At 43.3% G+C, this 13,550-nt stretch overlaps 3 protein-coding genes and 2 non-coding genes across 7 annotated transcripts in view; 2 read left to right on the forward strand and 3 right to left on the reverse strand.

Moving 5' to 3' along the window:
- Positions 1–287, reverse strand: part of LOC130535917 (uncharacterized) — a 30,589-nt gene extending 30,302 nt beyond the window's left edge. The window contains exon 1 of the mRNA XM_057051346.1: positions 148–287. The gene's annotated coding sequence lies outside the window, so the exon portion shown is untranslated. The remainder of the gene's footprint in view (positions 1–147) is intronic.
- On the forward strand, positions 76–2,085 carry LOC130535916 (uncharacterized). 2 transcript variants are annotated; one of them, XM_057051327.1, is made up of 4 exons: positions 86–154; positions 215–888; positions 1,036–1,153; positions 1,329–2,085. In XM_057051327.1, the coding sequence occupies exons 1-4, from the start codon at positions 98–100 to the stop codon at positions 1,773–1,775; spliced, it is 1,296 nt and encodes a 431-aa protein (XP_056907307.1). In that variant the 5' UTR covers positions 86–97; the 3' UTR covers positions 1,776–2,085. The 2 variants fall into 2 exon arrangements, with proteins under 2 accessions (XP_056907305.1, XP_056907307.1); XM_057051325.1 differs by having other exon boundaries at positions 76–888.
- A 1,294-nt stretch (positions 2,086–3,379) lies between these two features.
- Positions 3,380–13,295, forward strand: rbl2 (retinoblastoma-like 2 (p130)). 2 transcript variants are annotated; one of them, XM_057051323.1, is made up of 22 exons: positions 3,381–3,697; positions 4,284–4,414; positions 4,771–4,971; positions 5,055–5,119; positions 5,238–5,366; positions 6,261–6,421; positions 7,551–7,615; positions 7,746–7,917; positions 8,005–8,168; positions 8,276–8,388; positions 8,462–8,565; positions 8,879–9,016; positions 9,113–9,277; positions 9,365–9,473; positions 9,597–9,869; positions 10,009–10,205; positions 10,297–10,473; positions 10,543–10,614; positions 10,805–10,904; positions 10,976–11,217; positions 11,298–11,468; positions 11,575–13,295. In XM_057051323.1, the coding sequence occupies exons 1-22, from the start codon at positions 3,560–3,562 to the stop codon at positions 11,740–11,742; spliced, it is 3,255 nt and encodes a 1,084-aa protein (XP_056907303.1). In that variant the 5' UTR covers positions 3,381–3,559; the 3' UTR covers positions 11,743–13,295. The 2 variants fall into 2 exon arrangements, with proteins under 2 accessions (XP_056907302.1, XP_056907303.1); XM_057051322.1 differs by having other exon boundaries at positions 3,380–3,697; positions 7,746–8,168.
- Positions 12,735–12,806, reverse strand: trnad-guc (transfer RNA aspartic acid (anticodon GUC)). The gene has a single exon. It is a non-coding gene; the product is annotated as a tRNA-Asp (tRNA).
- Positions 13,296–13,475: 180 nt separating the features above from the next.
- trnad-guc (transfer RNA aspartic acid (anticodon GUC)) lies at positions 13,476–13,547 on the reverse strand. Its single transcript has one exon. It is a non-coding gene; the product is annotated as a tRNA-Asp (tRNA).
- Between the last annotated feature and the right edge of the window lie 3 nt (positions 13,548–13,550).

The following is a 13,550-nucleotide window of genomic DNA, read 5'->3' on the forward strand; positions in this document are numbered from 1 at the left end:
AACAAAATCATGCTTAGATGCAGAACCAGACACAGAGACGCGTGGCTGTCTGGGTGGCTACGTCATCAATGTGCGCCATGTTTACAGCAATTACAAGATGGAGCCAAAAGTGGAAGGGAGCGTGTCGCTAACAGCCGCGTTACTTACGTCAATGGTGAGTCTGAATATTTCCCCCGTGTGTGACGACCAGGCTTTCGAGCTTTATCGTCTTCAGACGGCCCTGGTGCAGCAGAGGAGGGTGCGGGAGATGATTGATCGGGACAGGCGCTTGCGACAGTACCTGCGAAGGCGAAAGGCATTCCTGATGTCCTCCGTCACCGCTGTTTTGAGCATCTTCACCACCACTAGAAACAGACACGTCTGGGTCCGCAACCGTAGCTCCGAGGACAACTTCTGGTCCTCAGTCGAGTTATTCGACGACGATGAGTGGAAAGCACAATTTCGCGTGTCTCGGGCAACTTTTGACTACCTGCTCGAGCAGGTTGGATCGGCCATCAAGCGACGCAGGACCAACTTTCGCGTCCCAATCGAGCCCAAGCGCAGGTTGGCGATCGCCTTGTGGTGGTTCGCAAGAGCCGGAGAGTATCGAACTGTATCAATTATGTTCGGGGTAGGAATCGCAACCGTGTGTAACATCGTCCGTCAGGTCACTTCCGCCATCCTGGAGCGGCTGCATCAGCGATTTCTGTCGCTCCCGAGCGACCAGCGGCTAGACGACGTCATGGCTGCCTTCAAGGAGCGATGCTACCCACAGTGTGCGGGGGCGATAGGCACAACTCACATTCCCGTCTCTCCCGTCGCCCTTTCGAGGGACAGGCCGGACGACTACCTGAACGAGAGAGGTTGGCACTCCATCATCCTGCAGGCAGTGGTCGATCACAAAGCTTGGTGAGCTTGGGTCGTGTTGGGTTCCAACCGGAACGCATTGACAAGTTATTTATAACAATATTGGTTCGTGTGTAATTGAGCGAATATGATAATACTTGTCTATAATGTGCATTCCTGCTGAAAGCCTAAGCGTTGTTTATGTCTCAGCTTCACAGACGTGTATGCAGGCTGGCCTGGAAGTACTAGCAGTGCCTCCGTGCTCTCCTGCTCAGACCTGCACACTAAAGCAGAGGACCAGGCAGATGGTTACCTGTTCCCCAAAGAGGTGAGTCTGATGGCTGGAAAAACAACTGAGAATTATGATTAGGATAATGGTGGTGGTGGTTTTGGACAGATCACAATATGTCAGCGCTTGTTCAAGAAGCTGAGGTGAAGCACTCCGATGTCTTCAGGTAGCATATTAGGTCTCAGCATTCGCTTTTCTTTTTAATTATTTCCAGAAATCAGTATTGATTGAAGGTGTAGAGATACCTGTCCATCTCATCGGAGACACGTCTTTCCCACTGAAGCCGTGGCTGATGAAAAGCTACAGCCTGAAGGACCAGCTCTCCCCCGAGCAGCACCGCTTCACTCACACCCTCTCTTCTGCCTGCTCTGTGGTCGATACTGCTTTCACGCGCCTAAAAGGTCGATGGAGGTGCCTGCTGAAGAAGAATGACATTGACGCGTCAAACATGTCCAAAGTGGTGGTTGCCTGCTGTGTCCTGCACAACATCTGTGAGATCCGTGGGGATAGTTTCCTTCCGGAGTGGAACACCGGCACGGTTAATTGTTCCAGTTACCTGAGGCAGCCGGACATGCAGCCGTATGACGGCGACACATTCTGCCCTGCTGAGGTCATCAGAAAGACCATCACGTACAACCTCCTCACTTTACTGCAGCACTGACTCTACAATAAGGAGTAGGTTCTTCCCCGCAGGGACGTTCGGAGGATACGCACTCTAAACATATAGAAACGCTCCACCCCTGGTTTTTAAAGTCCAGGATCTTCATTAACCTGGATCATCAGGTGGGTCTGCAGTGCCAGACATCCCAAAATAAACTCAACAAGTTCAGTATTTTTAAGCCTTTTTATGACTGTATGTACATACAAGAGTATCTGGAGGCGTTAATGATATCAGCATGGCTGGTCCTGCTGAATGTACGCAAAACTGTAAAAATTAGACATTTGTGATTAAAAAAACTGATTTAAAGTCATATCTCCTTGAGTTTCCCCTGAGTTTACTATTTCCCCTCTGCTGACTCATCAGGACCATTCACAGTGAGAAAGTTGTTTGCGTTAATTTTGGAGCTACACAAAATATTAATCTAAAAATGACTAAAAAAATTAATCAGTTGCTCCTGTACAAACCACCAGGAGGTGGCTGGGATGGGCTTCAACCGGCTAAAAGTGATTGATGGGTGACAGGAAATTTGGTCATATCGTACCAAGTTAAAGGACAGATATCTTAGTCCTGTTTAGGTGTTTTAATTTCCTGCAGCTCTATTTTTTTTAATCCCAATATTTATTTTTGTTATTTTTATTGGACAGTGTTTTGATCCTCACAGTTCTGTCCTCTGTAAGAGTTGAGACACCAGCAGGTAGGGTCAGAGCTGGCTGCGTTATTACAGTTTATAACATTTAAATAATTTAAAATCAGGAAACAATATATGTTTGTAATGAAAAAGCTTTTACATGTGTTCCCAAACCCCTCATGCAAAGTACTGGTGCAGATTAGTTACCTCTGATGTATTCTGAACTATTTATTCATGTTTCAGGTACACATTTTATATTCTTACTTGCTCAGTATAGTTCACATGCAACAACAAACAACCGAGAGATAATTTAAGTTCAATAAGGACTTAAAGGGAATTGAAAAGATTAATCAGCCATGCATTTAAAATTGGACCTGTTCTCGTCTTTTTCTCCTTTAGAGGTTGTAAAAGTTGTAACATTCCCAAAATAGTCGTCTTATAGGTCTATACTTAGTTATTTCAAACAATAATTAAGACAGTCAGTGGACCAAAGAAAACTTTTACTTCCTTCATTCAACATGTTATCTGTGAATTTGTCATCACGTTAAAATTTAAAGAAACACCAAAACGTGATTAAAATGTGCCACGAATTTGGAAAATCGCCTTTTATTTTACGATGCTGTGTTTTGCCCAAAATTACAGAGCAATTTAAATAATCAGAAACTGACTTCAAACATTGTGGTCTTGTATGAAGCTGAACGTATCATATTCTGATAAAAGATCACTTTAACTCAGAATTTTGTGCGTTTATTCCGTCTTGAACGTAAGAAGCTACTGTTAGCAGCTGAGCTAACCGGAAGTCACGGCGTCCGGATTGACGGCGGTCCCACCCATTCACGCGCAGTTACGCACGTTTAGTGGGCTGGTGCCGGATAAGATGCAATTGGGATTCTCTACGTAAAGTACGCACAAACTGGTGGCCTGTTCGATCTTTAGTAACAATCCCTACGTTTATGACGCTTAACAACTACGCTTGTTAGTCAAAGGATATTTAAATGCACACCATACAGCGCTGTAAACGCTCACGATAATAACACGGTTACGATAACATCTGGATAAGCAGCTGCACGGAGCCCCGCTATTCTTTTGGCCGGCGGTTCGTTCTATCACCTAAACCTCACATTTAAACCAGCTATCTGTTCTTAAGGCGTAAAATATGACCGACGAGGACGACAGCTTGCAGATCGCTCGAGCCGGGTTTGAAGACCTGTGTCGGGCTTTAAATATGGACGAAGAGGCGGCCAACGAGGCTTGGAAAACCTACGAAAGCATCAGTAGAAACTTTACATTAGAGGTAAACACTTTTTAATCTGTTAGGGAAAAGATTGTGTCGTTGTTAGCGACGATGATGCCGCCGTTACTATAACATTAACACAACGTTAATGACATTAGCTGCGTTGATATAACGTTGAAGCTAACAACTCATTTTTTATTTACTGTAGTTATTGCTTGAAACACTAACCACTTATAAGTATGGCAAACATGTGATATTTAATCGTAATTATGCGTGCATTACTTAAAAAAAAAAGATACATATTGGCAAACTCATAATAAGGTGGGTACCAGAGAATGGCTGAATAATTATTGACTTACTCACCAACAAAGACAAAATTATTTAATTGAGAGATTCCATATCTTATTACTCAATCAGTCTGTACAATAACCTTACGTCATTAGCTGTACTGTTATTGTTTTTTATAGTGCCTTTTGACTTCATTATGCTTTTCATATTCATATTCATTCCACATTTAATGTTGTGTTATTCCTTGTTGTCTAATGCAGTAATGAATGATTAGCAGATTGAATATATGTTCTGAGTTTGTTGAACAGATGAGTTGTCATGTTCTTTCTTCCCCCTCTTGTCCTCTGTCACGCTGCAGGGTAGCGAGCTGCACTGGCTGGCCTGTTCTCTGTATGTTGCCTGCAGGTCGTCTGTGCCAACGGTGGGAAAAGGCACCTCCGAGGGGAATTACGTGTCTTTAACCAGAATCCTGCGCTGCTCAGAGATGAGGTGTGCCAGTTATTCACCTGTGGCTCTTTTCTTTCCTGACTGTGTGCTCTTATATTTGGTTACTTTGTTAGTTCACAAACATTGTTTTTTATGGAGCACATCACTTATTCTACTACACTTTAGTTACTCTCTAATATGTATCTTACAAACTGCATCAGACTCATCTAAAATGTATAATGTACTTTATTAAAAGCACCAAATATTTACCTTTCCCCTCAATATAAATTGGGTTTTTAAATTTAAAATGATTTTCATCTAAATGTCAGAAGTATACTTAATATCAGCTGTTTTCTGATAAGCTTTATTCAAGTATGAGATTGATGAACTTTTGAAGACCTGTTGGATCATTGTCCCAGCCTGATAGAGTTCTTTAACAAGATGAAGAAGTGGCAGGACATGGCCAATCTGCCACAGGAGTTTCGTCAAAGCACTAACAAGCTGGAGAGAAATTTCACAGTTTCAGCCGTGATCTTTAAGAAGTACGTCCCCATCTTCAAGTCCATCTTCAAGGCGCCATCAGAGGAGCCTCCTCGAGTTCACCGCAGTCGCAAGCAGAGGTGAAATGTCCCATCCTGTGACACCTCTCTGATTTTTGACTTATGGCAGAAATTTTTAATGACTCCACCTTTTTTGTCTCCAGACGTCATCCCTGCACCATAAGTGAAGTCTTCAACTTCTGCTGGGTTTTGTTTGTCCATGCTAAAGGTAAATCTATTTTATTATAATAGTCATTCAAACAAGATACAAACAGATGCTGGAGACCACAAGAAAATATGAATCTAAACAGTCACAGGATTAAAACACATCTCCTGTCCATTTTCAGGGAACTTCCCTATGATCAGTGATGACCTGGTCAACTCGTATCATCTGCTGTTGTGTGCGCTCGACCTTGTCCTCACCAATGCTCTGCTTTGCAATGCCAGGAAGGAGTTGCTCAACCCAAACTTTAAAGGTATTAACATCAAAATCTGGGATTATGGATTTTTGGTGGCTGCAGTCCACACTGTAAACCAGGTCCTTTCCCTGAATTTAAAAAAATAAAATAAGCAGCTGCTCTTAGATTCTGAGTCGCACGTCTTTGTCTTATACAATCTTCTATCCAACATTGCAATTTAGACATAACTGGGCTGACAAAAAACTCCAACCATGTTGAATTTGTTTGGCAAATACAGCCATGTAGTTCTGAAATAGATCCGGAAGAGCTATAAATTTAAAACAGTATTGGAAACCTCCATCACGCCGTGCACAGTCCATAAATCCAAACTTCTGAACTTCTTGAAATTGTACTGGAACCGTGTGACTCCAACGTACCAGGGTTGGACCCATTTCCTGCTCACACCTGCTGCTTCCTGCACCTCCAGCTTTTATGGGGCTGCAGGAAATGCTCTGCCAGCCTCAGCATGAAAAACGACACCGCATCACACTGTGTTCACACAGGAAACACTCACTTTTCTACAGTTCCTTTACATTGTCCAATAACACACACCATGAAAACTGAGATAACACTAAACCTCCTGGTGAAAGATTTAATTCGGGGCAACTTTATTGGTAACAGCATCCACACTCAGTGACCTGTCGGCACACTGTTGATACGTGTTTCCTGTGTCTGCTTCAAAACAAGAGTGTCAGTCTGTGTCTGATTAAGCAGCAGATGTAAAAAGTGAAATTACTGTTTACTTTATTAGCAAATCTCTTTATTTTTGAAAAGGAAATGGCTTATTGCTGTCCTATGTGCATGCCCTCAGACCTACAGTAATCAGATATTCGTCAGTCCTCGAGACCATCTTAGACCACTGGTTTCTGTGTGGTTACTGACCTGTGAGAACATGTGTGCTTTGTGGTTCAGGACTGCCGGAGGACTTCAGCAGTAAAGACTACAGGCCGTGTGCAGGGCCGTACTGCTTCATGGAGCAGCTGTGTAAGCTGCACGATGGTCTGGTGCTGGAAGCCAAAGGAGTGAAAGAGCATTTCTGGAAACCGTTCATTAAAAAGCTTTTCCACAAGAGGGTGAGGCCTGCTGCCATGTTATCTCCTTGTTTTAACCTCATCATGGTCACTGATCAATGTCACAGTCAAAGGTCACGCATAGATCATTTATGTTATCCTCCCTATATTGACTGTAGAGTGAAGATGTGTCATTAAAACTTTGTCTATTTTTCCTGAATCAGCCATGCATTTCAAATTGGACCTGTTCTCATCTTTTTCTCCTTTAGTAAACATTTTAAATAATTTATCAGTTGTAAAATTCCCCAAATATTTGTCTTATAGGTCTATACTCAGTTATTTCAAACAATAATTTATATAATACAATTTGTCATCGCGTTAAAACGTGATTAAAATGTGCCACGAATTTGGGAAATCGCCTTTTATTTTACGATGCTGCGTTTTGCCCAAAATTACAGAGCAATTTAAATAATCAGAAACTGACTTCAAACATTGTGGTCTTGTATGAAGCTGAACGTATCATATTCTGATAAAAGATCACTTTAACTCAGATTTTTGTGCGTTTATTCCGTCTTGAACGTAAGAAGCTACTGTTAGCAGCTGAGCTAACCAGAAGTCACGGCGTCCGGATTGACAGCGGTCCCACCCATTCACGCGCAGTTACACACATTTAGTGGGCTGGTGTGGGATAGTGATGTGTCATTAAAACTTTGTCTATTTTTCCTGAAACCTGTAGAGTTTCTGCACACTCTGACCAGTCTGAAGCATAGAGTTTTCCGGTCTGAAACGGGAATACCACTGTGATCCGCTGGTGGTTCCAAAAAGCCCTGGCACCAATCCACTCCCATTCGTTTTCCATAATGAAATACTCATTAAAAAATAAGCCACAGATCCGGTGTCAACAAATTTCATCATCCTAAAATATGATCTGGTCTTCCATCTGAAATAATATATTAGACAGTAATCCTTTAAAACTGGGGGAGGGGGGGTTGTCTATTTGATTGATGTGCCTGATGTACAATAGTCTGTGGGTGAGCTGCATAGTTAGTTACATCTGCTCCTGACTCCTCCTCCAGCCCATCCCTCTTATCTGAATATCCTTAATAGTAGCTCAAAAAACTCAAAAAAAGGCCATAACCAATGGATGACGTCACTTGTTCTGAAGTGAACCATCTCTCCCTGTCTCACGCAGATTCTCAGAGGAAAAGAGGACAGTCTGACTGGCTTTCTGGATCCTATGAACTTTGGAGACAGTTTGTGAGTGTCTGCTGTCCTCTACAGTCATTCTTCATCTCCAATCACCCTACATTCTGACACTAGCCTTGGAAAAACTCTTCCATCCCTCTTTTTCTCTCATCTTTTCTAATCTCTCGTGCTGCACTTTCAGTCTGTCTCTCAGTCGGGTGTATGAAGAACACATTCTGGCTACCGGCAGTCTGGATGAAAGAATCTTCACTGGCGAGGGCGCAAGTGAAGAGATTGGAACTCCTGGGCCCTGTCTGTATGAGGGGTTGGAGAACCAGAACAGCGCCATCAGCAGACTACACGTCAGCCTCACCGTGAGACAACAAGCTTGTGTTTTCATGTTCACAGTTTCACATCTCTTCCTGATTTTTTTTATAACTCCACCTCTTTATGGCCATCAGGCCTCAGCTCTGAAGGTTGCCACTCCTCTAACAGGAAGGAAATACATTCAGGAGAATGTTGTGGCATCTCCCATCTCAACTGCCATGAACAGTGTTGGGCGTCTTCACACACTGTTGTCAGGGACCCAGCAGGGGCCAAGCGCTAAGCTAGCAGAAACATTCGGGTGTGTTCCACACATTTATTTCCCCTTGGAGGCAGGCAGGGTTTAACTGTGCTCTGTATTGACATAAGCAGAATTTTTTTTAAAAGGCTGTAACTGTTCTGATGCAGGGCGTGTGCCAGAGATCCCAGTGATGTCATCACTAGGCGCCTGCAAGGAATGTTTGAGCTCTTCTCTCAGCATTTTGAGGGCAGTGGAGCTGAGAACAGGGGGATGGGGAAAGGTATGTGCACACACAGCTGAGCATCACACATTCTGTCCTCTTTGAATGAATACAGAGTACTTTCACCCCACAGAAATGGCAGTGAAGTATTTCCACCTGGCGGAGGCGCTCTACTACAGGACCCTGGAGTCCATCATCGAGAGAGAGAAGATGATTCTGGGAAATGCTGACTTGTCAGTGAGTGTCACACCTAACAGAAAGTCCTGCGTGATACAATACCTAATACATATAATTCCAAAATAGTGTAAAAATGCTCAAATAAATAGTTCACATTGTGACAATATTATTTAAATTAATAGTTTATGAGTGCATTAATTCATGTGAGGTTTACATTTTTTTTTAAATTTCCACAGAAATATACAAATTTTGTCTCCTGCATCTCTTACAAAGATAATTTTAATTTTAACTGATCTTGTGCTCTTCAGTTTGTATTCGAATGCTTATTTCGTCTGAATTTTGCTGAAACTGCATTTTACTAACACTTTTTCAGTGTATTCTGGAGCAGGATGTCTTCCATCGCTCCCTGCTTGTCTGTTGCCTGGAGATTGTCATCTTCTCATACAGACCTCCAGGAGATTTCCCCAACTTGATCAGTATCTTCCAGCTGCCTGCTTATCACTTCTACAAGGTACAAACACCACCTGATCTCTTCTATGTGCTTATATATGTGTTCTATTGCTTTACCTGAGACATGACGTGTCTGTTTGTGTGTCTGTGCATGCAGGTGATCGAAGTGTTGGTGCGATCAGAGCAGGGTCTGTTTCGGGAGGTGGTGAAGCACCTGAACCAGGTGGAAGAGCAGGTCCTGGAGAGTCTGGCCTGGACCAGCAACTCCCCCCTTTGGGAGACGCTTCGTGGGGCCAAAGACCAAGTCCCAGCCTGCAAGCAGGTCCAGAATTTACAGCAAACACCACAACACCTAGGAACCGCTCAGAGAATACACAAGTATTCATGTGTGTGTGCGTGTGTGTGTCAGGTGATGCCACCTCAGTATCTGGAGCAGAACAATGACAGCAGCTCAGGCAGCCTTCCCATCACCCCCGTCAACCAGGGACAGAACCTCAACATCGGCAGCGCTCTCAAAGGTATCTTATACTAATAATTGTAATTTCTTAAATGCAGTTCATCTATTCCATGTCTGAGCGTCCATATCAGCTGTCTGCATGTAAATATTTAACATTAAAGATCTCACGCCCTCCCCCCTCCAGGCATGTCTCCCTCACCCACCACTCTGCTGGACCGCTACAGTTCTCCACCTGTCGGCCCTTTTCGCCGACGGCTATTTGTCGAGCAGCAGGACAGCCAACCTGGAGCCACCGCCAAAAACGGTGTCAGCACCGCCGGCCCGGCACCGGCCACTCTGACCAAAGTCGACCAGCCCGGCCTCATCACGGCCATCACAGCCAGACAGGGCGTGGTCACTGTGGGAGCCGCCACCATGACTGCTGACAATGGGCAGACACTCACCATCCCTATGCAGGGTGGGAGGCAAATATTCTGAAAATGTTCACAAAAATTCAAGAACAGTAAATAAATTAGGCTCAGTTAGCTCAGTTTCACAACCAGCCTGTTTTCTTTTTGTGAATCAGCGTGTTTCCTCTCATCCTCTCACACATGCAGGTATCGCCAATGAGAGTGGTGGAATTACCCTCATCCCGCTCCAGGTGAGCGTGTCGGGACAGGGCGGAGCTACGCTCCATACGTTGCCTGCTCAGACCCTGACCGGCACGGTCGCCGTCCAATCAGCCGTCACCAAAGCAGCTACCAAACCCATCAGTCCTCTGAGGAAAGGTTCTCTGTCACTCTTCTTCAGAAAGGTCAGAATTCTCTTATGAAGCTCACTTTCGAGATCAAATCACCCAGAAGTGTCCTGTGAGGCTTAGACTCTTCACCTGTCCACGCTCGCAGCTGTACCACATGGCCAGTGTGCGCCTCAGAGATCTGTGTGCCAAACTGGACATTTCTGCAGAGTTGAGGAGGAAGATCTGGACGTGTTTTGAATATTCTCTGGTTCACTGCACCAACCTGATGATGGACCGACACCTGGACCAACTCCTGATGTGTGCAGTTTACATCATGTCAAAGGTGTGTGTGGGAACAGTTGGTGTTTTTGGAATTGCTTGAGGTAAATGACGGTTGTTTTTCTGCTGTCAGGTGACCAAAGAAGACAGATCCTTCCAGAACATCATGAAGTGCTACCGTACTCAGCCGCAGGCCGGCAGCAATGTAAGATCAGTGAACATCACACAAAAACTCAGATATGACCACATTGTCATCCAAACATCACCACCACACATCCAACTCAGTCATGTAAATTTCACTCAGGAGTAATTTTAGGACACCATTGACGATAAAAGTTGTGACTCACAAACTTTTGTCAATAAAGTTCACCTTTATATGTTTCTGTGTGTTTCAGGTGTACCGGTGTGTGTTAATCTCAGGTAGGAGGAAACACCAATCAGGCAGCAACGGCACAAAGAAAACTGACTCAACTGCTGACATCAGCCAGGATTCAGGTGAGACACAGATTTTAAATAAGAGTTTTAGTTTCAAATGTGATATTCTTGATCTGTGGAACCCCCCTCAGCTGATGGAGACAACAGTCCAGTTCCTGTTCGCTCCAGCAGCACGTTGCCCACCTCTCAGCCTGGAAGTGCCCCCTCCACCCCCACCAGCAACTCCATCAAGACATTGCCTTCGTCCCTTCCTGGGGGTGAGGTTGAGGAAAAGGAGGAGCAAGGTGACCTGATCCATTTCTACAACCAGGTTTATGTTAAGCAGATGAGGAGCTTTGCTCTCAGATACTCCGTCAGCTCTCTGGCTACAGCAGTAAGCCCCCCTCAACTCTTCCATGTTTAACACCATGTTCACACCATAACATGCTGAAAACTGTGTCTGCGTTTCTGCAGGTGGACTCTCCCCCTCTCTGCCCATACCCCACCCTGCGGACAGGTTCACCTCGTCGGATGCTTCTGTCCAGCAAACATTCTATCTTCATCTCACCTCACAAGACAGGCTCCACCCCCTCCGCCTCCCCACGAGACAAGATTTATTACTACATTTGCAGCAGTCCCCCCAACGTAAGTGAGCACAAACTGCCAGTAGACTTTAGTCCTGCCATCTTTAACTAGCCCATCAATTTAAAATAATCTGAACTCTGACCTGTGTCCTCTGACCCCCCCATAGCGCCTCCAGGAGATCAACAGCATGATACGGACTGGGGAGTCCCCCACCAAGAAGCGAAGTATTCCTCTGGAGGAGGAGACATCAGCCAAAAGAATTTGTTCTGATAGCCATTCTGCTCTGTTGCGCCGCCTACAGGATGTTGCCAATGACCGAAGCTCCACCCACTAAACTCACACACACAGACCGCGTTACTCCACATTCTGACTATTGTTACACCCAAACAGACCTGGACAACTTCATGTCAGGGCTGATGGAAACTCATGTCTGCTGAGGTAATGTTGGTTATAATAACAATAACTTTCTTCAAGGAATAGGTTTAGGTGTTCCGTTTTGAAGAAGGGTTTGAATCACTTTTCTAAAAAGATTATCCTTTGATGGAACCAACACCAACCACATTCTGATTCAGCACACAGTCAGAAGAGATAAAAGATAGAAGCTTAAAATGTGGCAACATCATGTTTCCTGACTGAAGCCTACAAGCATCATGGGAAGTTACGAGAACAAATTCATTCAATAATGTTGAACTACCAGCAGTCATTTGTGACATTTTAGATGCTCAGTCATTAGTGAGTTGATAATCAATCGTTCAAGCAGTTTCTCGGATATCCCTTTGTTCCATTTTTGTTCTCGGAGCGTTGCATTATTTTGTACCTGGAATTTTGACCTGAAGAGGCAGCAACATTGTGAAGTTTGATTTTCACCAATTCTATGAAAATGATTTGCATTTTTCTTGAAGTTTATGTTACGTGTTTAACTTCTATCTTTCATTAACTTTATTCACTCTTACTGTTTTCATGTGTTTTTCACTATCATCCTCCCTTCACCTTTTTAAATGACTGTAAATATTTGTAAAAAGAAAAGCTATTTTATGGAGGTGATGTAAGTTAAGTGCCTTTGTTTTTAACTCCTAAAATCTGTATCTATTTACATCAAATAGACGTTTGTTTAGTCCTCATTATTACAAAAACTAAAATAGAATTATTTAAAAACTTGCTACCTTCCTGAAAAGAATAACTCATTTGGGACATTGTACATTTTAATGGCTATACTGGAATAGATCTGAAATTGACTACAACATAAAAGGGGAAAGATTTACTACAAAAGTTTAGTGCTGTAAATTATACATATTATGGCCAGATTTACATTTCAAAAAGATCAATCTCCCCGTCGGGGAATCGAACCCCGGTCTTCCGCGTGACAGGCGGAGATACTGTCCACTATACTAACGAGGATATAACAACAAGAACGTCTCTCACAGATACACAATTTAAAACTCTCTTCTAATCCACATATGGTGGAAGTAGTTTTTCATACCAGAGTTTAAAGATGTACCGGTATGTATGTATGTGATAGAAACCATATTTTTTGTAAAAAAATACTACTTTAATTGGATTCAATTAACACCCAGCGAAAAATAAATTAAATCACTTTTTTCAGCTTCAATGGCAGAGCCAGAGCCAGAGCCAAAGGGACAGATCTTAATGTCAACATGTGGACTCTGGATCCAGGTCTCACATAAGCATAATGTGTACTTCACAATTATACTTGTAAATATATACAGATTAACATGTAGGATTTGCCTGGAATATACTATATATTTCAAGAATACATAATATGTTATATTATATAACTACAGTATCCAATAAATGTATGTTCATATATTGCATGTCTGATTGTGCACAAATAAAGAAATCATGTATTAATTTGTACAAATGAACCCACCAGAGGAAGCATAGACTGGCTACACTGGAAGGTCTTTACTGTCTATACTGGGACAAAGATGCTAAATGAATTTGGTTGGCTAAATATCCTAACAATTGTGTAATTAAATAGACTTTACTAAGTAATAACGCTGAACGTTTCAAAAGTTAGGTGCTCAATTATATTGATCAAAATAAACACTCCCCGTCGGGGAATCGAACCCCGGTCTTCCGCGTGACAGGCGGAGATACTGTCCACTATACTAACGAGGACGT

The sequence above is a fragment of the Takifugu flavidus genome, chromosome 13 (genome assembly GCF_003711565.1).
Source record: "Takifugu flavidus isolate HTHZ2018 chromosome 13, ASM371156v2, whole genome shotgun sequence".
NCBI classification, from domain to species: domain Eukaryota; kingdom Metazoa; phylum Chordata; class Actinopteri; order Tetraodontiformes; family Tetraodontidae; genus Takifugu; species Takifugu flavidus.

Bases quoted from the DNA above. Each gene is read 5' to 3' on its own strand.
- rbl2 (XM_057051322.1), top strand. From the start codon at position 3,560: ATGACCGACGAGGACGACAGCTTGCAGATCGCTCGAGCCGGGTTTGAA. The intron at 4,972-5,054 runs GTGAAATGTCCC...TTTTGTCTCCAG, and splicing joins CACCGCAGTCGCAAGCAGAG to ACGTCATCCCTGCACCATAA. The intron at 10,905-10,975 runs GTGAGACACAGA...AACCCCCCTCAG, and splicing joins TGACATCAGCCAGGATTCAG to CTGATGGAGACAACAGTCCA.
- LOC130535916 (XM_057051325.1), top strand. From the start codon at position 98: ATGGAGCCAAAAGTGGAAGGGAGCGTGTCGCTAACAGCCGCGTTACTT. The intron at 889-1,035 runs GTGAGCTTGGGT...TTTATGTCTCAG, and splicing joins GTGGTCGATCACAAAGCTTG to CTTCACAGACGTGTATGCAG. The intron at 1,154-1,328 runs GTGAGTCTGATG...AATTATTTCCAG, and splicing joins GTTACCTGTTCCCCAAAGAG to AAATCAGTATTGATTGAAGG.